The sequence below is a fragment of the Antechinus flavipes genome, chromosome 1 (genome assembly GCF_016432865.1).
Source record: "Antechinus flavipes isolate AdamAnt ecotype Samford, QLD, Australia chromosome 1, AdamAnt_v2, whole genome shotgun sequence".
NCBI lineage: Eukaryota > Metazoa > Chordata > Mammalia > Dasyuromorphia > Dasyuridae > Antechinus > Antechinus flavipes.
In genome coordinates, this window is record NC_067398.1 from 567,845,876 (window position 1) to 567,868,183 (window position 22,308).

The following is a 22,308-nucleotide window of genomic DNA, read 5'->3' on the forward strand; positions in this document are numbered from 1 at the left end:
AAGAAAGAAGGAGGGAGAGAAAGAGAGAGCCATAGGGGGCCTCACATCACATATGAAATCCTCTATATTTTGTCCTCATGTGAGGATATTTTACTCTCATATGATGGTAGCAATGATTATGTAGACAGAATGTAAGAAAATGAGGTCATAAATGTATGATTATTTTAACTGTCCTAGGTGCTAAGTTAAGCTGGTAAAAGAGTAGACATACTACCAATAGTGTGGTCATTTATACCCCCAGCCTCACATAGACTTAGTGATGCTGTATGATTGTAAGAGTCAGATTCATTACAAAACATTTGCAGTTCTCCTGCCACAGTCAGAGATTTGTTATGAAAGAAGGAGGAATTGGGACATGGTAGTAACAACTTCAAGTCTGTTCCATGAAATCCAAGCCTAACTGTACATAAATACAATGAGACAAAACTACTGCAGCTCTGTTTGATGGCAGATAAGTCATAAGTACATTTTGGAACAGGCAATCATGCAAAAGAGTTCAACCTTGCCCTTATAGGTCTAATAGTTAGGCTCCTGATCACATCAGGATACTTTCTGATTCAGAAAGAAAATATCACAATGGAGAAGTTGAATAGAGGATCTTGCCATTAGTTTTGTAAGGCCCATTTTCTCCTCCTTCCCAGATGTCTATGTCCTCCCTATAACATTTGACAATATTGCACTCTGAGAGCAGGTCTTATCATTTTCCTTCAAATGGTAGTATTTTTAAAAAATCATTCAAACACTTGTATCCGTACTCAATACTTAGAGCAAATCAAATTATAATCTTAAAAGGTCCTCACAAGTTCCTGCTCAGATCAAGGTATAGTTCTTCCTCACGTTAACAGTCATATCAGTAAATTCACAATATATAATAATTTCTTTAAAAACATTTTTTCCTTAGTACCATTGATGCACATAAGATCTTTCCAAAAATTTTTAGATTTGTTTTCTTTATTTTTAGTACACCTTGATACAAAAATCTATTATGACACATCTTTTAAATAATCACAATCTGGAATATTATACATAAAATCAATGCATGATAGTGAACAATCCTGAGTTGTTCTGGCTTAACATTAACTAGCACTGGTTAATCTGGAAATCTTGCCATAGTATACATAAACAGAGCAAAGTAGAAAAATAATGTTTAAAAATATTTATTTTATTAATTTAGATTACATTTTGAAGTTCAAGTTGTAAATTGTCTTCATTCCTCCCTCTCAACTCTTCATTGTATAAATAGACATATTCAACTCAAACTTCCCAAGTTCTAGGTTCAGAAGACAATATTCTTTGGCTGCTGCCAGCTTCTCAAGCACCTCCTTGAGCCAAAACACCATGGAGTTGATAAAGTCAGCCTACAATGGCTCCTTCACTTCCTTGACTGGTGCCTGACTTCTGTCTTTTTGTCACCAGTAAGTGCTAAATATTTTCGTTGAAGAAAAAAAAGGTATTTTTATCTACAAATATAATTTTAGCATGAACAATATCATATTTTACCAAAATAATTACAAGTCAACCTCTAATGTTTCTTTCTAGTCATTCACCAACAAGTTGCATATTAGGTAGGGGAAAAAATGTAAGAGGAAGCCCTCAATGATTGTTGTCTGTGCTTAATTGTGTGTCTGCTTAAATTATGGGAAAATGAGCCTAGTGCTTCATTTTGATTTTGATCCTATTGAAAGTTAACAGTCAAGAGTCCACTGTCCTATTTGATGTAAGAAGCAGAGTTTTTAAAATAAGCCGAAAAAATCATTTAGAAAACAGCTGCTCCCCAAACTTGGTTCTTTCTCTCTCCATTATTCCTGGTAGCAATCCCCCAGGAGACCACAGGACTGTTTCTTCTTGGGCTATAGCTCCAAAGAGGGCAGTTATCACAGCGCATTGTACTCCACACATTTTGATGGATGTGCAGAGAAGTGCATCTGGCAAAGGGTCATTAATCTTTTTAAACCCTGAATAAATTTTCGTTGTGTCTCATCATTTAGAACGTGGGCAACATGCTTGGAAAAGATCTTTTCACGACCAGTTCTGGCATGGATACCGACCATAGTGACTCCAATTGGCCAGGGGGCATTTCCAATGGCCATCTGAAGATAAGCCTCGTTGGCTTTCACATATTCTCTCTGCGACATGAATTTAATCATTTCTGTTATTGATTCTTTAAGATCTGCAGGAAGAGTCCTGTTTTGCAGTTTCCTGAAAAGTGGCCTCAGATAGGATTCTGTCTGTTTCTGGGCGGCACTGTTCAGTTTGCCCTGCGCACTGCATTTTACATGCTCTTCTCTAGCCTGGAGCTCCTGAGTCCAAACTCCAAGGAGAAACTTAAGGAACCTGGTGATGAAATCCATGTCTTTGTAATCATCCCCCCTTCCTAAGGACTGTCCCAATACCTCAAATTCTTCAAAAGTAGTGTTTTCTTCGCGGGCTTTCAGATCCTTCTGTGTGTCTTCTCCAGCAACAATGTCCTGGAAGTGTTGTTGTTCAACCTCATCCAAAGCCGCCTTCAAGTCATTCTTCAAACCCTTGTTCACTTCGGGCATGAGAATCTCCATCTTTCTTAACCGCTGAAAAGCATCATAATCTGTTTCTCCAAACAATCTTACGGGTTCGCCTCTTCCTCTCAAACCCGACACGATCTCTTGCCTGGAAAGATTCACTGGCAATTTTTCCTCTGTCGGGTCTAGTTCTGCCACAGGAGAGAAGGACGTTAGCGGGTTCTCATCCTTCTCTTGTGGCTGTATCTTGGAGGCACATCTTCCAAAGTATGCCTCCTCTTCTTTTCTGGCAAGCTTACTCCGTTTAAAATATCTTTTACTTCCCTCCAGCAACATTGTGTCCTCCACCAGCTGCCGCTTGCGAGAGATCTCTGCTTTGAGATGATCTATCTCCCAGCCGCTTGCTGGGCTCTGAGGCACCAGAAGGCTCTTCCTTCCCGGCGACTCCAAGGAGGGATCTCGATCCACCCCATTCAACCTCGAGCCCAGAAATACTCTCCCTGCTTCCTTCTCGGTGGCGTTGACCTGGAAAGGTCCGAGGCCCAGCTGTGCCTGGAGTTCGGGGATGTCCTTGATGCTGAGAGATGAGCCATTTCCAGAGCCAGCCTTGGGGCCGGCGGCAGCTTCGGAGGCTCCCTCCCGCTTATCCCGTTTCATTTTTTGTTCCGCAGGTTCGGCCTGGCCGTGCCCCACTCTGTGAGTGCTCCTGTTGCGGTCCTCGACTTCGCCCGGGAGGAGGCTGCTCCGCATGTCTGGCCCGAGGTCTCGGCTTCGCTTGCACCGATCTCGGGGCCCGGCCGCATCACTCCTGCTGCCCAAGCCCACACTGTGGTGTTTGCGCTTATGGTCGCTATGCTGCGGAGGCTCCGCAGGTGCTAGGTCTGAATTCCCCGCTCTCCCCATTCTGACAATGGTCACACACTCCTTCTCCCTGAAATACTTCTTTGAGGATCCCAAAGCGGCTCTGCTCCCAGCGAATCCCACTCGCAGTCTCCACGGGAGCTCCCGCAGACTATGGAGCAGCACCACAGCAGACAGAAACCTTATATACCGCGAGCCCATACCGACACCGGGTGGGAAGTGTGAACTTCTTCAGGTGTGAACTCCTCTCCATGCTTTAGTCCTAGGGCCTCTCTTCTCCAGTGGAGGCGGGGCCTTTATCCTGGTTCTTAGTAAAAACTTTTGAAAGCCAATTATATTCATCATTGCATCACATTTTTTGTCCCTTCCCTCCTTTAATAATAAAGTTTCCTTAATAATTCCTTAAAAATTCGGATTGACCAAATGGAAGCTAATAACTTTATGAGAAATCAAGAAACAACAAAACAAAAACAAAAGAATGAAAAAATAGAAGACAATGTGAAATATCTCCTTGGAAAAACAATTGACCTGGAAAATTGATGCAGGAGAGATAAGTTAATAATTATTGGACTATTTGAAATCCATGATCAAAAAAAAAAAAAAAATCCTGCACATGATCATTCAAGAAATTATCAGAGAAAGCTGCCCTAATATTTTAGAATCAGAAGGTAAAATAGAAATTAAAAGAATCCACCAATCACCTCCTGAAAGAGACCGCAAAATGAAAACTCCAAGGGTATATAATAGCCAAATTCCAGAGATCCTAAGTCAAGGAGAAAATAATGCAAGCAGACAGAAAGAAACAATTCAAATATCATGGAGCCAATCAGTATAACACACGATCAAGCAGATTCTACATTAAAGGATTGGAAACTTATATTCTAAAGGGCAAAGGAGCTAGGATTATAAGCAAGAATCACCTACCCAGAAAAACTGAGAATATTTCTTCAGGGGAACAGATGAATATTTAATGAAATAAAAGATTTTCAAGAATTCCTGGTAAAAAAACAGAACTGAATAGAAAATTTGACTCAGATACTCGACTCAAGAGAAGCATAAAAAGATAAACAAGAAAGGGCAATCATAAAGGACTTGATGACACTGCACTTGTTGCATTGATTATATTCCTATATGGAGATACAGTTTATGAAGGTAATTCTGAAATTAAAATTGAAGCAGGTTTCTCTGATAAAGACCCTATTTCTCAAATATATAGTGAAATTTTAAATTTAACGCTTATATACCTTATTGTAATTAGATCACTACAGCATACTGATTATGTGTGAACTAGAGAAGCATTACATCACCATACTAAGTACTAAGAATATATGTGAACTAGGGAACCATTATCTCATCAATTCCACTGAGTTAACACCTTGTTTCAAGTATACTTCTCCAGAGTTCCAGCCCTCTACAAATAAGATCCATTTCCCAACTGATAAATAATCAAAAGATATGAACAGTTTTCAGGTGAAACAATCATACCTGTTTGTAGCTTTATGAAAAAAAAAAATGCTCTAATTCACAATTGATTAGAGAAATGCAAATTAAAGCAATTCTGAGTTGCTACTATATATGTATTAGATTGAATAATAGGGCCTCCCCACCATTGAAACTGTGGAGACTAAGGAGATAATCCTAATCAAGCAAGAGTCCAGGCTGGAAAAGGCAACTTGGGGCTATGGTGGCTACTGCAGCCATCCAGAAGTCGCAAACTGGGGTTCTGGTGGTTGCTTCAAGGGCTATGGTGGATACTGCAGTGTATTAGCAGGGTCATAGTCTGGGGCTACAGTAGCTCCTGCAGGGGCTTGTAAAAACGGATTCTGAGAGAGGTAGTCTAAATTTATGCCCATTTGAACACAGTTAATATGTTTTACTATAGATAACTTTTCATAAAATCTGTTCTCTGTATACGATTTTGGATTAAAATATTTATATACCCTGTCTCAAGTCTTTGTTGTTTGTTATTAAGCCTTTTTAAAGCAAAATCATTTCAGTTCTTTCTCAAGTGATAGCATTTTTCATCATAAGTTCTTCAGAGTTGTCTTGACTCATTGAATTGCTGAGCAACTGTTTACAACTGTCATCTTACAATATTGCTGTTACTTCACTTTGCATTCAATCATGAAAGTCCTTTCTGAAAGTATCCTGGTCATTGTTTCTTATAGCATAATAGTATTTCATCATAACATACCATATTTAGTTCAGCCATTCTCTAAATGATGGACATTCCCACAGTTTCCAGTTCTCTGGCCTGAAACAAAAGATGCTATAAATATTTTTTCTATCTATACTACTTTTCTTTTTTAATTTTTAATCTCTTTTGGGATGCAGACCTAGTAGTAGTATTGCAAGGTCAAAGGGTGTATAGTTTGGGGCACAGTTCCAAATTGTTGTAAAGAATGATTGAATCAGTTCACAACTCCACCAAAAGTGTACTAATGTATTGTTTCCCCTTAACCCCTCCACCATTCATCATTTTCCTTTTCTGTCCTATTAGCCATCTAATAAGTATGAGGTAAATACAAATTTAACTTGTATTTCTCCAATCAATAGTGATTTAAAGTACCTTCTCATATGATTGTAGATAGTTTTGATTACTTCATCTGGAAACTTAATATTTTTTGATCATTTATCAATTAGAGAATAGTTTATTTTTATAAATTTGATTCAGTTCACTATATGTTTGAGAAATGAGACTTTTATCAGGGAACTACCTTCAAGAAAATTCAATGGTTAATTTTGTTGTCTTTCCCCTCCATCCTATTCTCTGCTCCCTGTTTATTCTATTATCTCTTTCTTTTCACTCCATCCCTCCTCAAAAGTGTTGCTTCTAAATAATTATTCCCTTCTTCTCCTACTTTACTGTAGGGGGAAGATAGATTTCTATACTCAATTAAGTGTGTATGTCATTCCCTCTTTGAGCCAGTTTTGATGAGAGTTCACTCACTTCTCCTTATATCCCCCCTCTACTGCTCCACTATAAAAGCTTTCTTTTTTCTTTTATGTGAGATAATTTACCAATTCCATCTTTCCCTTTCCCTTTCTCCCAAGATATTCCTCTCTCTCCCCTTAATTTTATTTTTTTTAGATATCACCTCTTTACAGTCAACTAACTATTGTGCCCATATATATACTCCTAAGTGTTCTAATAATGAGAAAGTTCTTGTGAGTTTCAGGTATAATCTTCCATGAAGGAGTAAACCTTCACTTCTGGCACCAATTTCTTAACTGAGAACAAAAGATTTTAAACTGAAATTATTTAGAAGGAAGTTTATTATGTCACCAAAGGGAAGAGTCTATAAGTTACACATTATATTAAATAGACCTCAAAGGAATAAATTGACTAGCAAGGAAGCAGTTTCCAAATGGGTGATCAGTGGATTTTTTCCTATTTCTGCCTTATCTTCTTGTTTCAGAACTTCAAGACAATTTTCCTTAATAATTTCTTATATTGTTGTTTTAAAAAGCATTTCACACTCTCTTCTATTTTTTCATTTTTGTTTTATTATTTCTTGATGTTTGAAAACATCAGACTCCGGGAGTCTTCAGGGAGATTCGTCGCTCATAGGACGCTGTGAGGACGAAATCCTGTTTTTGCTTTTGGCAAACGGCCCTCTGGGAGGGCCTTTGTGACACCTTCTAGAGACCTCTAGGAAGGTTATGTTATAGAATGGGAAAGTTTTCGGGTTTTGCCATGAATTGGCTTTCTTCCCCATCCCTATGGAGATTTTAAGCAGTCTGTTAATGCAGAGACAAACACTGGGCTTGAGAAAAATGCCTCAATCTCAACACCTGAACTCTGAATAGATTAGCTGAATTCCAATCTCTCTGGACAAGTCCATCCTTTAAAGGGCTTTTTTTCTTTCGAATCCTGGGACTGATCAACACTTAATGCCCTCGGGCAAAAGCGGCGAGCCAAAACACACCCAGCGCGCTTGTCTCTTTTAAAACTGAAAGACTCAACCTAGTGAAACCCACCACCTCAACTTTTTCGGGTCCAAACCTCAATGTTTCTTCCACTCTGCTGCTAACAGCTGTTGGTTTCCCTTTAATTCTAACCTGAGACACTGAGCTCTTTTCTTCTCAGGGCAACTTCTGCCTCCTGAAAAAACATTTGGAGCGGAAGCGCCGTTTAATAGAAATCTCTGCCAGACTTAGTCCTATAGGTGCCCTGGAAACTGTCCGAGGAGACCATAGTCTCTGTCCTGAGTTCGAGCAGGAGGAACAATGGAGAAATTGCGTCACACCACAGGGGCTGAATTGGCCCCCGGCGTCCTGCTCCCGGGTAGGTAATTGGGGTCTGGCCCTGTTTCCCTTTTTATCCCAGGACAGTCCCATCACCTCAGGGGCCCGTAAGCTGGGTTGGCAATGCTGAGATACTTTGCACTCCCTCTGACCCCTTCCACCCCTCCCCCATAAGAGTGGGGAAAGTGGGGGGAAGGCTTAGGATCTTTGCTTATTGAGGAACCAACTCTTTTTAAAGAAAGGCAGCATAGTTAAAAGATTTCTAAGAGCTTAAATTGCATTCTTAGCTTGATTAGATATATAGGCCTCCAGTTTCCCCTTACTTCTTAGTCTATACCCTGAACCAACACCAGGAGAAATTGGCTTCCCTGGAAATTAAGAGTGAAAGGGCTAAACTCGAGGCTATTTAACACTTTTTACTATAGACAAATCTTTTGCTCCCAGCATTTCCTCCTATTTCTCCTTGTTAGATGGGCCATCAGCATTTTTACAGGCAGCCCACAGAAGGGACCTGATGGATTTCCTGCTGTTGCCATCTCCACCCTAGATGACATCCCGGTTTTAACCTGCTCACGAGATCTGGCCTTTAATCTTTGGACTCTCAACTGCCCTTCAACCTGGAGAACATGGGACGACTGACAGGGACAAACACCCCTTAGATGCCTTGCTGCCATCCCCAAACCCTCACGCCTCACCTCCTGGCATGAACTCCCAAATCTCTACGACCCTTGCCAGCTCAAAGCAATTAAGAGGAGATCAGTGCCCCTTTTCCCCACATGCCTTTGGAGGTGACTGCTTGAGGGGGGGATGAAGAGGGATCCCCGAACTTGGAAAATCCTGGAAGGAGAAAATCCTCAATTCAGCCTCAATTTTGTCCAGGTCTTTTTCCTTAAATGAATTTAAGTTCCAACTGCTTGAGAGGGGAATGATGTGGGAAAGATTAGTTTTTAAATTCCCATCACCTCCTAGTGAATGTAAATTACCCTTTAACTCACAAATCCTGGTCCCTTTGAATTCCAATAGAAGATCCTGACCTGTCCCAGCTCCACCCTGAGCTGAGCCAACTTTGGGGCTACACCCAAAAGCCCCTCGAGCTAAATCTCCCATTATAAAAGGGAGACACTGGGATATTGATTAGATTATCTCTTTGCAGAGATTCCAAACATGCCAGCCATGTGAGGACCCTCGGTCCATTGGACCCTCTGTCTGGTGCCCTCCTCATCTCTACCTTCTCCTAAACTTTAACCTTGCTTACCCAATAATAAACCTCTTTTATCAATCTAGCTCTCGGGCCAATAAATGCTTTTATTGGGAACTTGCACCGCTACTAGACCCCTTTTACTGCAGTATCCTTGCGCCGAATCCAAGGTGGTTGCAGGGGAGATTTGCTTGACTCTCTATACTCCAAACCTGCCACTAGACCTCAACTAAACCTAATTTCATTTAGGTACCCCAAATCTAGACCTCAACATGACCATATATCCCTTAAATAAGGAAAGCATTATGTATCTAAAGAAACAAATATTTAGTCAATTAAGTTAAAAGTAGGTCTTTCTCTTTAAATAACAATTTACTTTCTGCAACCTAGAGCCAAGCCTCTGTAGAAATCGGCTTGAACACACTTGGTGGGGGGAAGGGGATTCCACATAGCAGCCCCCTCCCTCACTCCACCTTCACCTCCAAAGAGGAAGCCATGGGTAGTGAGGGGATGGGATGGAAGGGAAGGTGAGCTAAATCCTTGAAGACAAAAGATCCTCTCCTGTTCCCCACTCAATTTTTTCCACACAGAAATACTTCTCAGGATTGAACCAGCCAGTTTATTTATTTTCTCCCAATGGCAAGTTTCCCGACCTTCTCTGAAATACCTTAAACAAAGGCCTAAACCAACCCCTCTAACTAAATGCTCAGTTGCTAAAGCAGCAGAAGGCAGTGGGGGAAGGGAAAATGAGTTGAATCTTCCTTTGAAAACAAAAGATCCCCTCCCCTTTCTTCTTCCCCACCTAATTTCTCTTTCCCTTTGTTACATGCGAATTTTCCTTCTAAATACTGTCTCTCCTCCCAAATACCTTTCTGATAGCTTTTTTCCCTTTCTCTCTCTTACTTCCTGAAATCATTCAACCCTTCAATTGTTCCTACAAATCAATCCTTCTTAAATCACCTTCATTCTCCTTTCCTTTCCTTTCAAAACTTTTAATGTTTACAAATTACCCAGTGTTTCAGAAGGTAACATATTGTACTTAATTAGAGGCATGTGACCCCTTTCAGACCAGTTATCAAAACTTTACTTTAACAAGCCATTGTTAAAACAAACCAAAGAAGTTTTTTCTCTTTAGTATCAAATATTTCAATATTCAAACAAATTCTTAAGATATTATACTCAAGCCAAACAACTCTAGCATGCACAGGCAATAGTAAAATCATTTCCCACAATTTCAGAATTAAAGTACCATTTTAAACAGCCCAGAAGGATACTTTTTTTTTTTTTTCACTTAAGTTTAAACCAGCTCTTCAACCCTCCCGGCTGAGTTTCAAAGCAATTAGCATAAACTCCTTTGTCCTCCAAGTAGCTGCCCTGCCCAGCCCAGGCCAAGCTTCAATTTGAATCAGGTAAGGTTTTATTAACCTTTTCCTTTAATCCTACTAGCAGGCTTTGAAAATTGCTTGGGGGGGATGGAGGGGGAGAGGCACTTTTCTGCCAGTTTAAAAAATCCTGTTCCTTTTACTTACAAATTCGTGCAACAGATTAAGAAATTAAAAATCACAAGAAATTTTTTTTTAACTTCAATAGAACTCTTTAACCAACAAAACAAACAAACAAGTCACATAAATACACAACACGAATTATACAAACATAAACTGCACAATTACCCCAAGGTCTCTAATCTCCAATTCTGTTCTCATTTCTGCTATCTCACTGGGAAGCCTCCAAATGTAATGCCAGAGAAACTGAGGCAAGATAGAAATTAGAGAGTTTCTAATATTTTATTTGGATTTCTGACATGGAGAGATTTACTGAGACCAAAAGAATCCAGGGCTGAATCAATCTTTTTTTCTCAAAGAATGCAGCAGCCAATGTGAGGTTCCTGTGAAATATATATATATATATATATATATATATGGCTCTAAGCTACCAGAGTATTCAGAGGCAGGGGCAGAGTCAGAACACTTGAAAGCAGGAATTTCCAAGCAGGGACCATGAGTCTGGTTCTGACAGATTGGGGGGTAGGAACATAAATTCTTACAAATTGGGATTAAGGAAAATAGTCAAACTAGAGCCAGGAAGTCTGGATTTAGAGATAGAAGAGGATACCAATTAGTTATCTGAGATAGGACATCTGGATTCTTATCTTTTAGAATGTCAGAGCGGCTGGATCTGCACAATCCTAATTATCTCAGCTCTAATGAACAGAAAAGAGGGGGTTGCAACCAGAAGGATTGAGGCAGGACAATTAGGGAAACTGAGGCAGGACAATTAGGGAAACTGAGGCACAACAGAACAAGTAAGAATCATCCGTAGACTCCCTTACTTAGACCAGGAATCTGCAGAAGGAGTCCTAAAACCCAGTAGAGACCCTGGGATAAATAAGCAAAGGGCAGGCCAAAAGCTGTCCAGCCCCAGGCATCTTTGAAGCCCAAAGTCTGAGGTCCATCACTATGAGATAAATCAAGAAAACTACTTTAGGGTCCATCCGTAATAGCCCCAGAAGTCTAAACATTAGCAATATCTTGGCCCATCACCCTGAGCCATCATTCCAAACCAGAAGCCTTTGGCTTACAGGAAACTAACCACAAAGAGGTGTGGAGCATTCTAGGTTGGATCCTGTATGGCTTAGATCTAGAAAGACAAATTTTATTCAAAATAACTATGAAAGCTATAAAGTACTTAGAAACATAGCTACCAATATTCACCCAGAGCTATATGAATCTATCTATAAAACACCCTTTGCTCATATACATAAAGTGTGTATACATATATATAATATTTATGTATATAACTGTGGAAAATTAATTCCTCATGCATAGTTAGAGCCAATATAATAAAAATAATACAAACTAATTTTCTTATTTGATGCTATACCAATAAAATTACCAAAAGAATATTTTATATAGAAAAAAATAATGAGTAAAATAGATCAAGAACTTCAAAAGTAATAATGAGAAAGAAAAAAAGTGAAACAGAAGGTGATCTAAGATCTCAAACTGTGCTATAAAGCAATGCTCATTAAAATGATTTTGTTGTTTAGTCATTGCAGTTGTGTTTTCTTGGTTTTGGATTGTTGTTGTTGTTGTTGTTGTTAAAGAAACTAGTCATTAAAATAAAAAGGTTTACCATTTCCTTCTCCAACTCATTTTATAGATAAGAAAACTGAGGCAAACAGGGTTAAACGGTTTGCCCAGAGTCACATAGCTAGTAAGTGTCTGAAGCCAAGTTTGAATTCATGTCTTCTTGTCTCCGGGTGCAACATTCCATTCACTGTGCCAGATAGCTGCCCTAGTGAAATAATTTGGTATTGGTTTTAAAAAGAGAGGTCAATCCATTGAACAGATTATGTATTCGACATAGAGACCAATTTGACAGTTTTTGACAGACACAAAGATTATCACTTACCCAGAGAACTCACTGTTTAAAAAAAAAAAAAAAAAAAAAGGCAGGAAAAACAGTAGTTTAGCAGAAATTAATTTTAGAACATTTCATACCATAAACCAAGATGAACAAGATGCATGATGTAAATACCAAGGTCACATTAACAAATAAAAGAATGACAGAAGAAATTACTTTTCAGATCTATGTATAGGAGAATTCATGACTAAATAAGGAATTGTTGGAATCTTTACAAACTGCTAACTAATTAGAATTGATCTAATCTTACAAGAAGATGTTTTGGGCAGAACCTGAAACAAGGTACTAAGTAGAACTAATTAGTACAGTGCTTGTGTTTGCACCTTTACTCATTGGAGTTCACAAGTATGCCAGCTTCACAAAGTAAACTTTGTAACTTTGGGAGTTCACACCTCCCTTGAAGCTCTTAGGGCCAGAGAGCACTATGGGAGAAAACCCATAATCCCTCTCTCTCGTATCCCACAATTCATCCCTCTTGTATAAAAGAAACAGACAGAGGTTCTTGGTCGGATTTCAGCGGAATTACGCCAGAAGCCCTCTCTCTGAGGCAAGGCAAGAGAGAATATATATTCCACTTGGCTGGCTGGTCGGGGAAGAGAGTTCAGCCGGACTGGAGAGGAGCACTCTGATGCAGACAGAGAGCAGTTTGAGAGATTTCACAGGAATGACATGAGGAGTGGTACTGGCTCTGGAGGCTGAAGAAAGCAGAGGCAGAAGCAAAGGACAAAGCGGCAAGAGCTCTTGGAACCAAGCAGAGAGATAGGCCTCTAAGCTAACCGGGCTATATTGGAGATAATAAAAGATCTGAACTGTTATCACCTGGCTGCGTTTGGGAAGAAGATCACCATATTTTGGCGCCCGAACAGGGACCGACAAAATCCTGATTCCAGGGAAGGTACCCAGAGAGAACTTTTATAATATTTTAAAGAAGAACAAGAACCCAACATTTGAACTCGCAACATTGGATTTGGAGATATTTGGAGGGCTCTAAGCTAAACCGGCTTTGTGTTGAGAAGAACAAGAACTCCAATAAGGAATAGAGGAAATCTCACAAAATGAAATGGACAATTTTGATCGTATAAAAATTCAAAAGATTTTGCACAAAAATTGAAAGTAGCTAAAGTACAAAGAAAATATATTACTGGAGAGAGAAACTTTATAGCAGTTTTCTCTATTAAAGATCTCACATCCAACATATGTAAAAAACTGATTCAAATTTATAATACTAAGACCTAGTCCCCAGTTGGTAAATGGCTAAAGGATAAAAACAGAAAGAAATACAAGCTATCATAAAGAAGAAAATAATCCATATTAGAAGAACTATGGAAAAAGAGAAACACTACTGTAGGGAACTGTGAACTGGTCCATTTGCTAGAGCATTCCTGCGATTGATCCCAAGCACCTTCATCTTAGTTTTAAGCAAAGTAACTTTAAACTCCATTTCACAAGTTAATATCAGTAATAGGGCATCGGGTAACCTTGGTGAATGGTGAATGAAACAGAAGAATAGATTTGGAAAAAAATAAGATAAAAGGTCACTGAAAGGACAGATATTTATAAAGAATAGAGCCTAAATAGAGATAAGATAGGACTAAATGAAAAATTAATTTTTTTTCAGGAAAAAAAAGTGAGAAGAAAGGAATATAAAAGGAGCAAACATTAAAAGGAAGGAAAAACAAAATGGAAAACTATCAAGATTTTAAAATAACTCCCAGTGTACATACATTCCCAGTCACTACTAACCTATGCTCCTCCTTCTCAACACACACGCGCGCGCACGTCCTATACAGTCAAGCTCAAATAATGGAACCAAAAGAACATCCCAATGTTTAAAGTTCACAAAACTGCATTTCCTATATTCCACCACAGGAGGGTAGAATAGGACAAATCCTGGTAAAATACAGAAAAATGCTAAATTCATTTTTTTCCTTCAGAAGTTAATCAAGATAATAAATGACAATGTCTAATATGTAAAGGTCAAAAAGTTCTTATTCAAAAGCCACTGACAGTTTAAATCAAAATCTGGAGTCTGAGATGGTGGAAAGTGAATACTAGTCTCAGAAAGAAATAAGACCAAATACTGATATTTCTCATACATTCAATTCCAGATTTGCATTTCAAAGATATATTTTAAAATAGGTTTTATAAAACAATTCATGGTAAATACATAAGAGAAGTGTCTATACCACAAAAGGTTGAAGAGAGTTATTAAAGAAATTTTATGGAGAAACATTTGAGCTAGACTTTAAAGAATATGCAAGATATCTTTTCAAGAAATGGGAGGGCATTCCAGGAATAGATGTGGTCTGATTATGGCAGCACATGATGGGACTAATTCTTCCCCTGTTGAGTAATCATCTTTCAGTTTGGGGACTTTTTTGTGACCTACTTTTGGGTTTTTTTTGTTTGTTTTTTGGTCAAGATAGTGGAGTGGCTTTCCATCCTTTTCTAGAGAAGGAAATTGAGGCAAACAGGGATAAATGATTTGCCCAGAGTCACATTGCTAAGAAATCAGATTTGAACTTAGGAAAAAGAATCTTCTTGATTCTAAGCCTCGCCCTCTACCTACTATATCACCCTGCTGCCACGTGCTTCTCTAGTCATGAGAATTATGGCTCTTTTATTGATGTCTTTTGATTTTTTTTTAGATCATTATAATTTCTCTCAGTATCTTTTCTCCTTCCCCAAAAGTGTGAAATATAAAAAATAGAAGAGAAAATAGATCAAAAAAAATGATCACTATATCAATAATCTGAAAAATATGTCCAATGAATGTACCACACTCATGGACAGTTAGGTAGCACAGATAATGGAGCACTGGACCTGGAATTAAGAAGACCTGAATTCGAAGTAGCCTCAGATATTTAGAAGCAGTATGATCCTGGACAAATCACTTAACCTCTGCCTGCCTCATATCCTTCAACTGCAGAATGTAAATAACAATAGCACCTACCTAGCTGAGATAGGTTGTATATAATAATAAATAATATGTAATATTATTGTAATAATAAGATGAGCCAATATTTGTAAAGTTGTCAGCATAATACCTGGTACACAGCAGAAGTTAAATAAATGCTGTTCTCTTTTCTCTTATTTTCTTCTCATTTTACCTGTACAAAAGAGAGCAGAATGGAAACATCTTCTTATATCTATTTTTGAGCCAGACTTGTTTCTCTCTCTCTCTCTCTCTCTCTCTCTCTCTCTCTCTCTCTCTCTCTCTCTCTCTCTCTCTCTCTTTAATTTTGCAACATTCATTTTCAACATTTTTTTTGGAGTGCTTCTACATACATTATTATTGTCATGTATTTTGTCTTCTTGGTTCTACTTACTTCATCCTGGATGAGTTGAAATCAGTCATTTCATGCCTCTCTGTATTTTTTGAAATACCATTTCTTATAGCAGAGACAGTAATGTTCTATTACATTCATGTACCACAGTTTGTCTCACTAATCTACAAAGTGTATCTCTTTGTTTCTAATTTTTATAAGCAGCACTCATAAATAGTGCTGCTACAAATATTTTGGTGTGTATAGAGACTTTCTTCTTATTCATAGCCTCTTTGTCAACATGATCTTTCAAAAATCATTGCTAGTGGCTCAGAAGTCACAACTGCAGTTTCAGTACCCTGGCAGTAGTTTCTGCCTTTCTACCCCATTTCCCACCCACACCCCCAGATTGTTTCTCTTGCTGCCTTGATTATAGGCAATTTGTTTGTCACTAATTCTTAATCATACATAGATTTGTTAAGATGAACTTTACATCCCAAGGTACATGGGCATGATGAAAAATGTGTTTAAGTGCTTTGGGCAAAGCACTGTGTTAAGAGGAAACAAATAAAAAATCAAAACAATTCCTGTCCTCCGGGACATATAGTCTTAAAGGTAAGACAATATATTGAGGAGATTTTGCAGGGATTGTAAATGAAGCCTTGGAGAAATTAACTGCCATGTCCTTTATATTAAATTGGTCATATTTCCAGTTAGAGAACTAGAAAACAGGAGAATGAGGTAATGGAGAATACACATGGTGGTAACAAAGGATGACTGAGGTGGAATACTAGGTGTTTCAGAGCTAAGTGGTTCCTCCAGGAAGATAAGAAGTTACCCATTGGCAGGGTAAATGGAAGTCTAGTCATTTGGGATAGTATGGTGACAAGTAGGGTGGTTGGCAAAAATATCAGGCTGGTAGTGAATCCATCTTTGTATGACTCTGAGAATGTCTATCAGGCAGTATATAAAATCAAGGAGAACCTCAAGTTATCCAGTAAGTATTTATATAGGAAACTGGATAGTTTTGTGATTGGATAGGATTGTCGGGTCAGTTACATGTTGGGAGCAGAGATGCCTCCAGGTGTGTCTGAACCTCTCCCTGCAGGGACTCAAGAAGTGCTTTCTCTTTGTACCTGAAGATGTCTCTGATTAGTTAATTGGGTAAGGGGGTCTAGCACCTATTAATGAGATACTAGTACCAGGATCTTATCCTGATAGAATAATGGAATAGCACAGATTCCAGGTAGGGAATAAAGGTCAGGAAGATCTCTGTTCAAATCCTGTCTTTGACAATAATTAGCACTATGTAGGTTCAGTCATTTTTCAGTTGTGTCCAACTCTTTGGGCCCCATTTGGGCTTGTCTTGGCAAAGATCCTAGAGTAGTTTGGCTCATTTTCCTCAGCTGGAAAATGAGGGGGAAATAGCAAGCAGGTTTAAATGATTTGCCCAGGAACACAGAGCTAGTGTCTAAAGTCATATTTGAACTCAGTAGGAGAAGTCTTTCTGACTTTAAGCCCAGCACTCTGTCCACAGTACTATCTCACTATGAGCATGACCTCCCCCCAAAAAAATCCCTTTACAATCTTCAACCTCAATTTCCTCATCTGTCAAATGAAGTTAATAATACCATCTATTTTGGTGGGTTAAAGATCGAATGAGGTAATATTTGTAAAGCGCTTTGCAAAACTTTAAATACTAAATAAAAGTTATTATATAAATGTATGTTATATTCCTCCTTAAATTATAAACAAATACAAACTATAATTAAAAATCTGAAAACTATAGTTACATAGTAATCTATCCCTCAAATATATACACTTAAATCTCTTCTAATTTAAAATATAAACACCTAAAATGATCACAGATTCAAAACCATACAACAGTCAAATTGTCCCCCAAACTGCTAAGGAGAGAAATACACAAGTGACTAGTTTTAATGAATGCACAGGTAGTTGATTTGGAAGTGGAGAAATCATATTTGATTTCTCTTGCTGATAGAAACATTCTATCTCTATTGAAAAGCTGAAATATATTTTTCATAAACGAATTTGTAAAAGAGCAAACATCAAAACTGGTATAAACCTTGTTTGTTAATTCAAAATTCTCAAATGTCTTTAGAGAACCAAGTTAATTGGATCAAATCTTTATTTACATCATCTTATAGAATCTCAAAATTTTTCATAAAGGTCACTTACTCTCTTGTCAGGAGCGCCTACTGTCTTCAGGAAGTCTATTATAATAAAGGATTAATAGGACAGTCTTACATTTGAAACTCTTCTAAAACATGAAAATTTCAAAATCAATTTCTATTACATGGCAAAACTTATGAAAGTAGAGTTCTCAAAGAAAGATTAGAATTTACTTTTCCCTTGATTCTTCAAATACAAAATTTCTCTTCACTCAAATAATTCCACACAACAGATTTATTTCTTTATTCTTCATTTAGTAACTGCCTTAACTAATTAGGATATTGCACCATGTGAAAGTTGAATCATAAGTAGATAGGATTTTTTTTTTTAAATTTCTGGTAATAAAAGAAAATTGTTTCTATGTAACCATTATTATATAACAAGAATCCAGGGCATGCACACCACAACTTTTTATCAATTAACTATGAAAAATAACTCTAAAATTATACTTTTCAAAGGCATGAAGGAACAAAATGATTCTGCCATTTATGTACACATACACACACGTACACACACACACACACACACACACACACACATAGATTAGTAGCACATTATTTTTTGGGTGCTACTGGGAAGACAACTGATGAGAATGAATTGGCTTACTATAGATAATTCATCTGGACTGTTGCGTCAACAGAACCTATTTTACATTTTCTGTAGCAATTTATGACTCCCCTACAAAACCAGGCAAACTTAGAAGCTAGTGGAAATATGACTTCAGGACTGGGCTAAAGACACAGTACATAGTGTATTAACTAATTAAAAAAAAATTCTGCAAAGTTTAAATTTAAATCTCTTTAAAAGGAGTGAATTTTATACAAGATGGGTTAATTGCTTTACAGAAAAAAATCTAGGACCTATTTTTTAATCATCATCTTAATCTTCTGGTTTGTTTATTTTTGCTCTTCTCAGCCTTGACAGTTGTTTTTTCTTAAACGAGGTTTTCCTCTAGCCCAATATGTCACCATAACCTTTAAGTATTTTTCCTTTAGTTTGCTGCCTTCCTTTCATAAAGTTAATTATCATTGCAACAATGTTATTCCATATTTCTCCTTGTTCCTTTGTATCTTTGATCAAAAGACCAGAATACTCTGCTTAGAAATTTGGGGGATGGTCAGAACAAAACAAGAACAAAGCCAAAGAAGACTTTTAAGACATATTGGGATTCTTAAAGTTATTTTGTTTCTCTGATGGATAGAATCTAGTAGCTCATTGTATATCTATGGAAGAACATTACATACTATGCTTGAGTATAAGAGTTCTTATCAGTGTAATATTTCTAGACTATATTTTTCAGAAGATTATGAATGAGCCTGAAATATGGCAGTGTTATGAGGAGGAACAGATTCTGATGAGATAAGAAAGTTCTTCCAGGTAGAAAATAAGGTGTGCTAGAGGATAGAGAAAGTATGGATGACAAAGAAGACATGTTTAGCAGAAAACAGGAACATTATCAGATGTATGTGCCCACATAATTATTTAGCCCTCATCGTCCCTTAGTCACCTTTGGAATCTGGAGAGGATGTAGAACTTCAGCACCACCACACTCAGTTTGCTCATGACTCTTGCCACATAGCCCTTCACTCCCATCAACGTTAATACTCCTGTTATCTATATGTTCTCTCTTAGGAGACTCTTCACCCGACCCAAGTATACCCTGGATGATGTCACCATAATACATCCCATACTTAGGCTTCTGGAAAATATACACCAGGACATTTTCCTAAATGGGCAAATGTCTCTAGGTTTAAAAGCATTGTAGGAAATGAAGTTCTTCCATGGACAGGCCTTCTATATAATTTTTATTTTCTTCATAACAAATATTGTCAACTTCACGGGAATGGGACAAAGAGGGAGGGAAAGAGTGAAAGGAAAAGGTGAAGGTGGTATATATAAGGGAGGAATCATTGAAGGGAGGTTAAAATTAAACAATAGCAAGGTAGAAGTAAGTAGAAGTAAAGAAGAGAAGTCATCAGGGATAGGAAACAAGAGATACACACAAAAATAATAATAATAATCAGGAATAGGATTCATCAGGGAAAAAAGCAGATCATCAAATTCAGACAAAGTTAAATCAAAAAAGAAAAAATAAGGAAACTCCATTATATGTCAGACACATTAATCAATGCTGTTTTAGACTATTTAAAACCATTAGATAACATAAGGTTGGATCATTACTATGGTGTATGAAATGATGAGTTGATGAATTTAGAAAAATACGGAGACTTGGACCTAAGAAAGATGTTATCCACCTTCAGAGAACCAGAGAACAAATTTTAGTACAACGTTACTTACTTGCTACATAGTACAGCCTTACATATATACATATATGAATGTATATGTATATAGATGTGTGTGATTATAGATATCGATCCATATATGTATGTGCATATGCATATTGTATACATATAAATGTAAATATGTTCATGTTTAACTGTAGCCTTTTTGGAGGAAGAGGAGGGAGAAAAGGAAAGAAAGAAGAAAAAAAAAGAATAAAGCAAAGAATACACAGCAGAGGACCAAAAAAAACTTATAAGAAAGCAAATATGGACAGTTCTAAAGACAATGTATAGCATTTATTATACACGCTTTCTTGAAATGGAAATTTATTATTTCATATTTTGAGTCCTCTCATATTCTTCTGTGCACATGACAATTTTTTCTTTTTCTGTTTTTTCTATTTTGTATTTCTTTTAAATAAATAAATGCATTTTTTAAAAGAAACTTATACTATTTTCCTATATACTATACAGTATTTCAGTTTTTGATGAAATAAGCACAATATCATCTGTAGAAATGACTATCTGCAAAATCTCACCACCTATCTGGAAAAGAGTTTTCATTTGAATAACATATAGAGTATCTTCCACGAATCTGGGAAACCTCTCTAGTGAACATAGCTTTTCCCTTGTCTATTCCTGAATTGATATTGTCGATCTATGGGTGCATCTATGAAGGAATTTTTGTGATCCTAACAAATTTTTAGGAGACTCCTAATGAGGCAGAAGAAGCTTTCAAAGTACATTTTGTTCTACCAAGTCAAATGCCCCAACAAAATAGGACTTCTTATTCTATCATTTGAATGACTGTGAAGAAATCATGCACAAAAGGTTTTCTTTGTGAGAAATTATGTGCAAAAGATTTTTTATCCCTTCATATTTTGTGCATGCATTTCTTTTTGTTATTTATTATTAATATTTAAACTGATAGTCTTTATTTTGTTTTACTTTTTTTATTATAGCTTTTTATATACAAAACATATGCATGGGTAATTTTTCATCACTGACCCTTGCAAAAACTTGTTTCAACTTTTCCCCTCCTTCCCTCCAGCCCCTCCCCTAGATGGCATGTAGTCCCATACATGTTAAATATGTTAAAGTATATGTTAAATACAATATATGTATACATATTTATACAGTTATCTTGCTGCATGAGAAAGATGGGATTTAGAAAGAAGGTAAAAATAACCTGAGAAGAAAAAACAAAAATGCAAGCAAACTATAACAGAAAGAATGTAAATGCTATGTTGTGGTTTATACTCATTTCCCAGGGTTCTTTCTCTGGGTGTAGCTGATTCTGTTCATTACAGATCAATTGGAACTGATTTGGATCCTCTCATGAGGGCCACGTCCATCAGAATTGATCAAAATACAATATTGTTGTTGAAATATATAATGATCTCTTGGTTCTGCTCATTTCACTCAGCATCAGTTCATGTAAGTCTCTCCAAGCCTTTCTGTATTCATCCAGCTGATTGTTTCTTATAGAACAATAATATTCCATAATATTCATATACCACATATACCATTCTCCAATTGATGGGCATTCATTCAGTTTCCAGTTTCTGGCCACTACAAAGAGACCTGCCACAAACATTTTTGCACATTCAGGTATCTTTTCTTTCTTCAATATCTCTTTGGGATATAAGCCCAGTAATAACACTGCTGGATCAAGGGGTATGCTTATCTTTATTTTTAAAGAACACCCCCCCTCACATAGTTTCATAAACAGTGCCCATGATGTGTACCTGGACCATTTTATTAAAATTTTATATTGATGAGAAAATAGTCAAAGGGAATGGTAGTTGCTTTGTTGTTGTTGTTGTTGCAATAATATCACCTGTATGTTTCTCTTTCCTTTAGAACCTTCCACTTTTTAATATATTTTGAAAATCAGACCCCAACAATCATTGGTATTAATCAATTAAATTAAGTTTTATTAATTAATATTTAATTATTAATTAATTAATACTTAATTATTAATTAATTAAACAATTAAATCATAGTTACCACCAGCACAGATTTTTTTCCATGGCCATGTGGTTGAATATAGCAGCTCTTTTTTGATTTACATCTATCACCTTCCTTATACACATCAGTCTCTCTTTATCATTTAGATTAAATAACAGAATGGTGGTTATCCTCATGCCCTCTCTTCCTTCTAAAGAACAATATTGCCTCTAAAACTAGTTAAAATTTAGCAGACTTTTCTGTTTTTTGTAAAGAAATAGTTTGAGCAGATGTTGAGGTGGTTGAAATTCCCCATTATAACAACAGCATGACTCTATGTTCTGCTCATAGGATCTACTGCCACACAGATCTTGTGTGATCTGCTTCCA

At 37.1% G+C, this 22,308-nt stretch overlaps 1 protein-coding gene across 1 annotated transcript; it reads right to left on the minus strand.

The window, feature by feature from the left end:
- Positions 1–1,874: 1,874 nt before the first annotated feature.
- On the minus strand, positions 1,875–3,560 carry LOC127547377 (pre-mRNA-splicing factor 18-like). Its single transcript, XM_051974264.1, has 2 exons — positions 2,188–3,560; positions 1,875–2,115 (listed from the first exon to the last, which is right to left on the minus strand). Exons 1-2 carry the CDS (start codon positions 3,558–3,560, stop codon positions 1,875–1,877), a joined length of 1,614 nt encoding a protein of 537 aa, XP_051830224.1.
- Between the last annotated feature and the right edge of the window lie 18,748 nt (positions 3,561–22,308).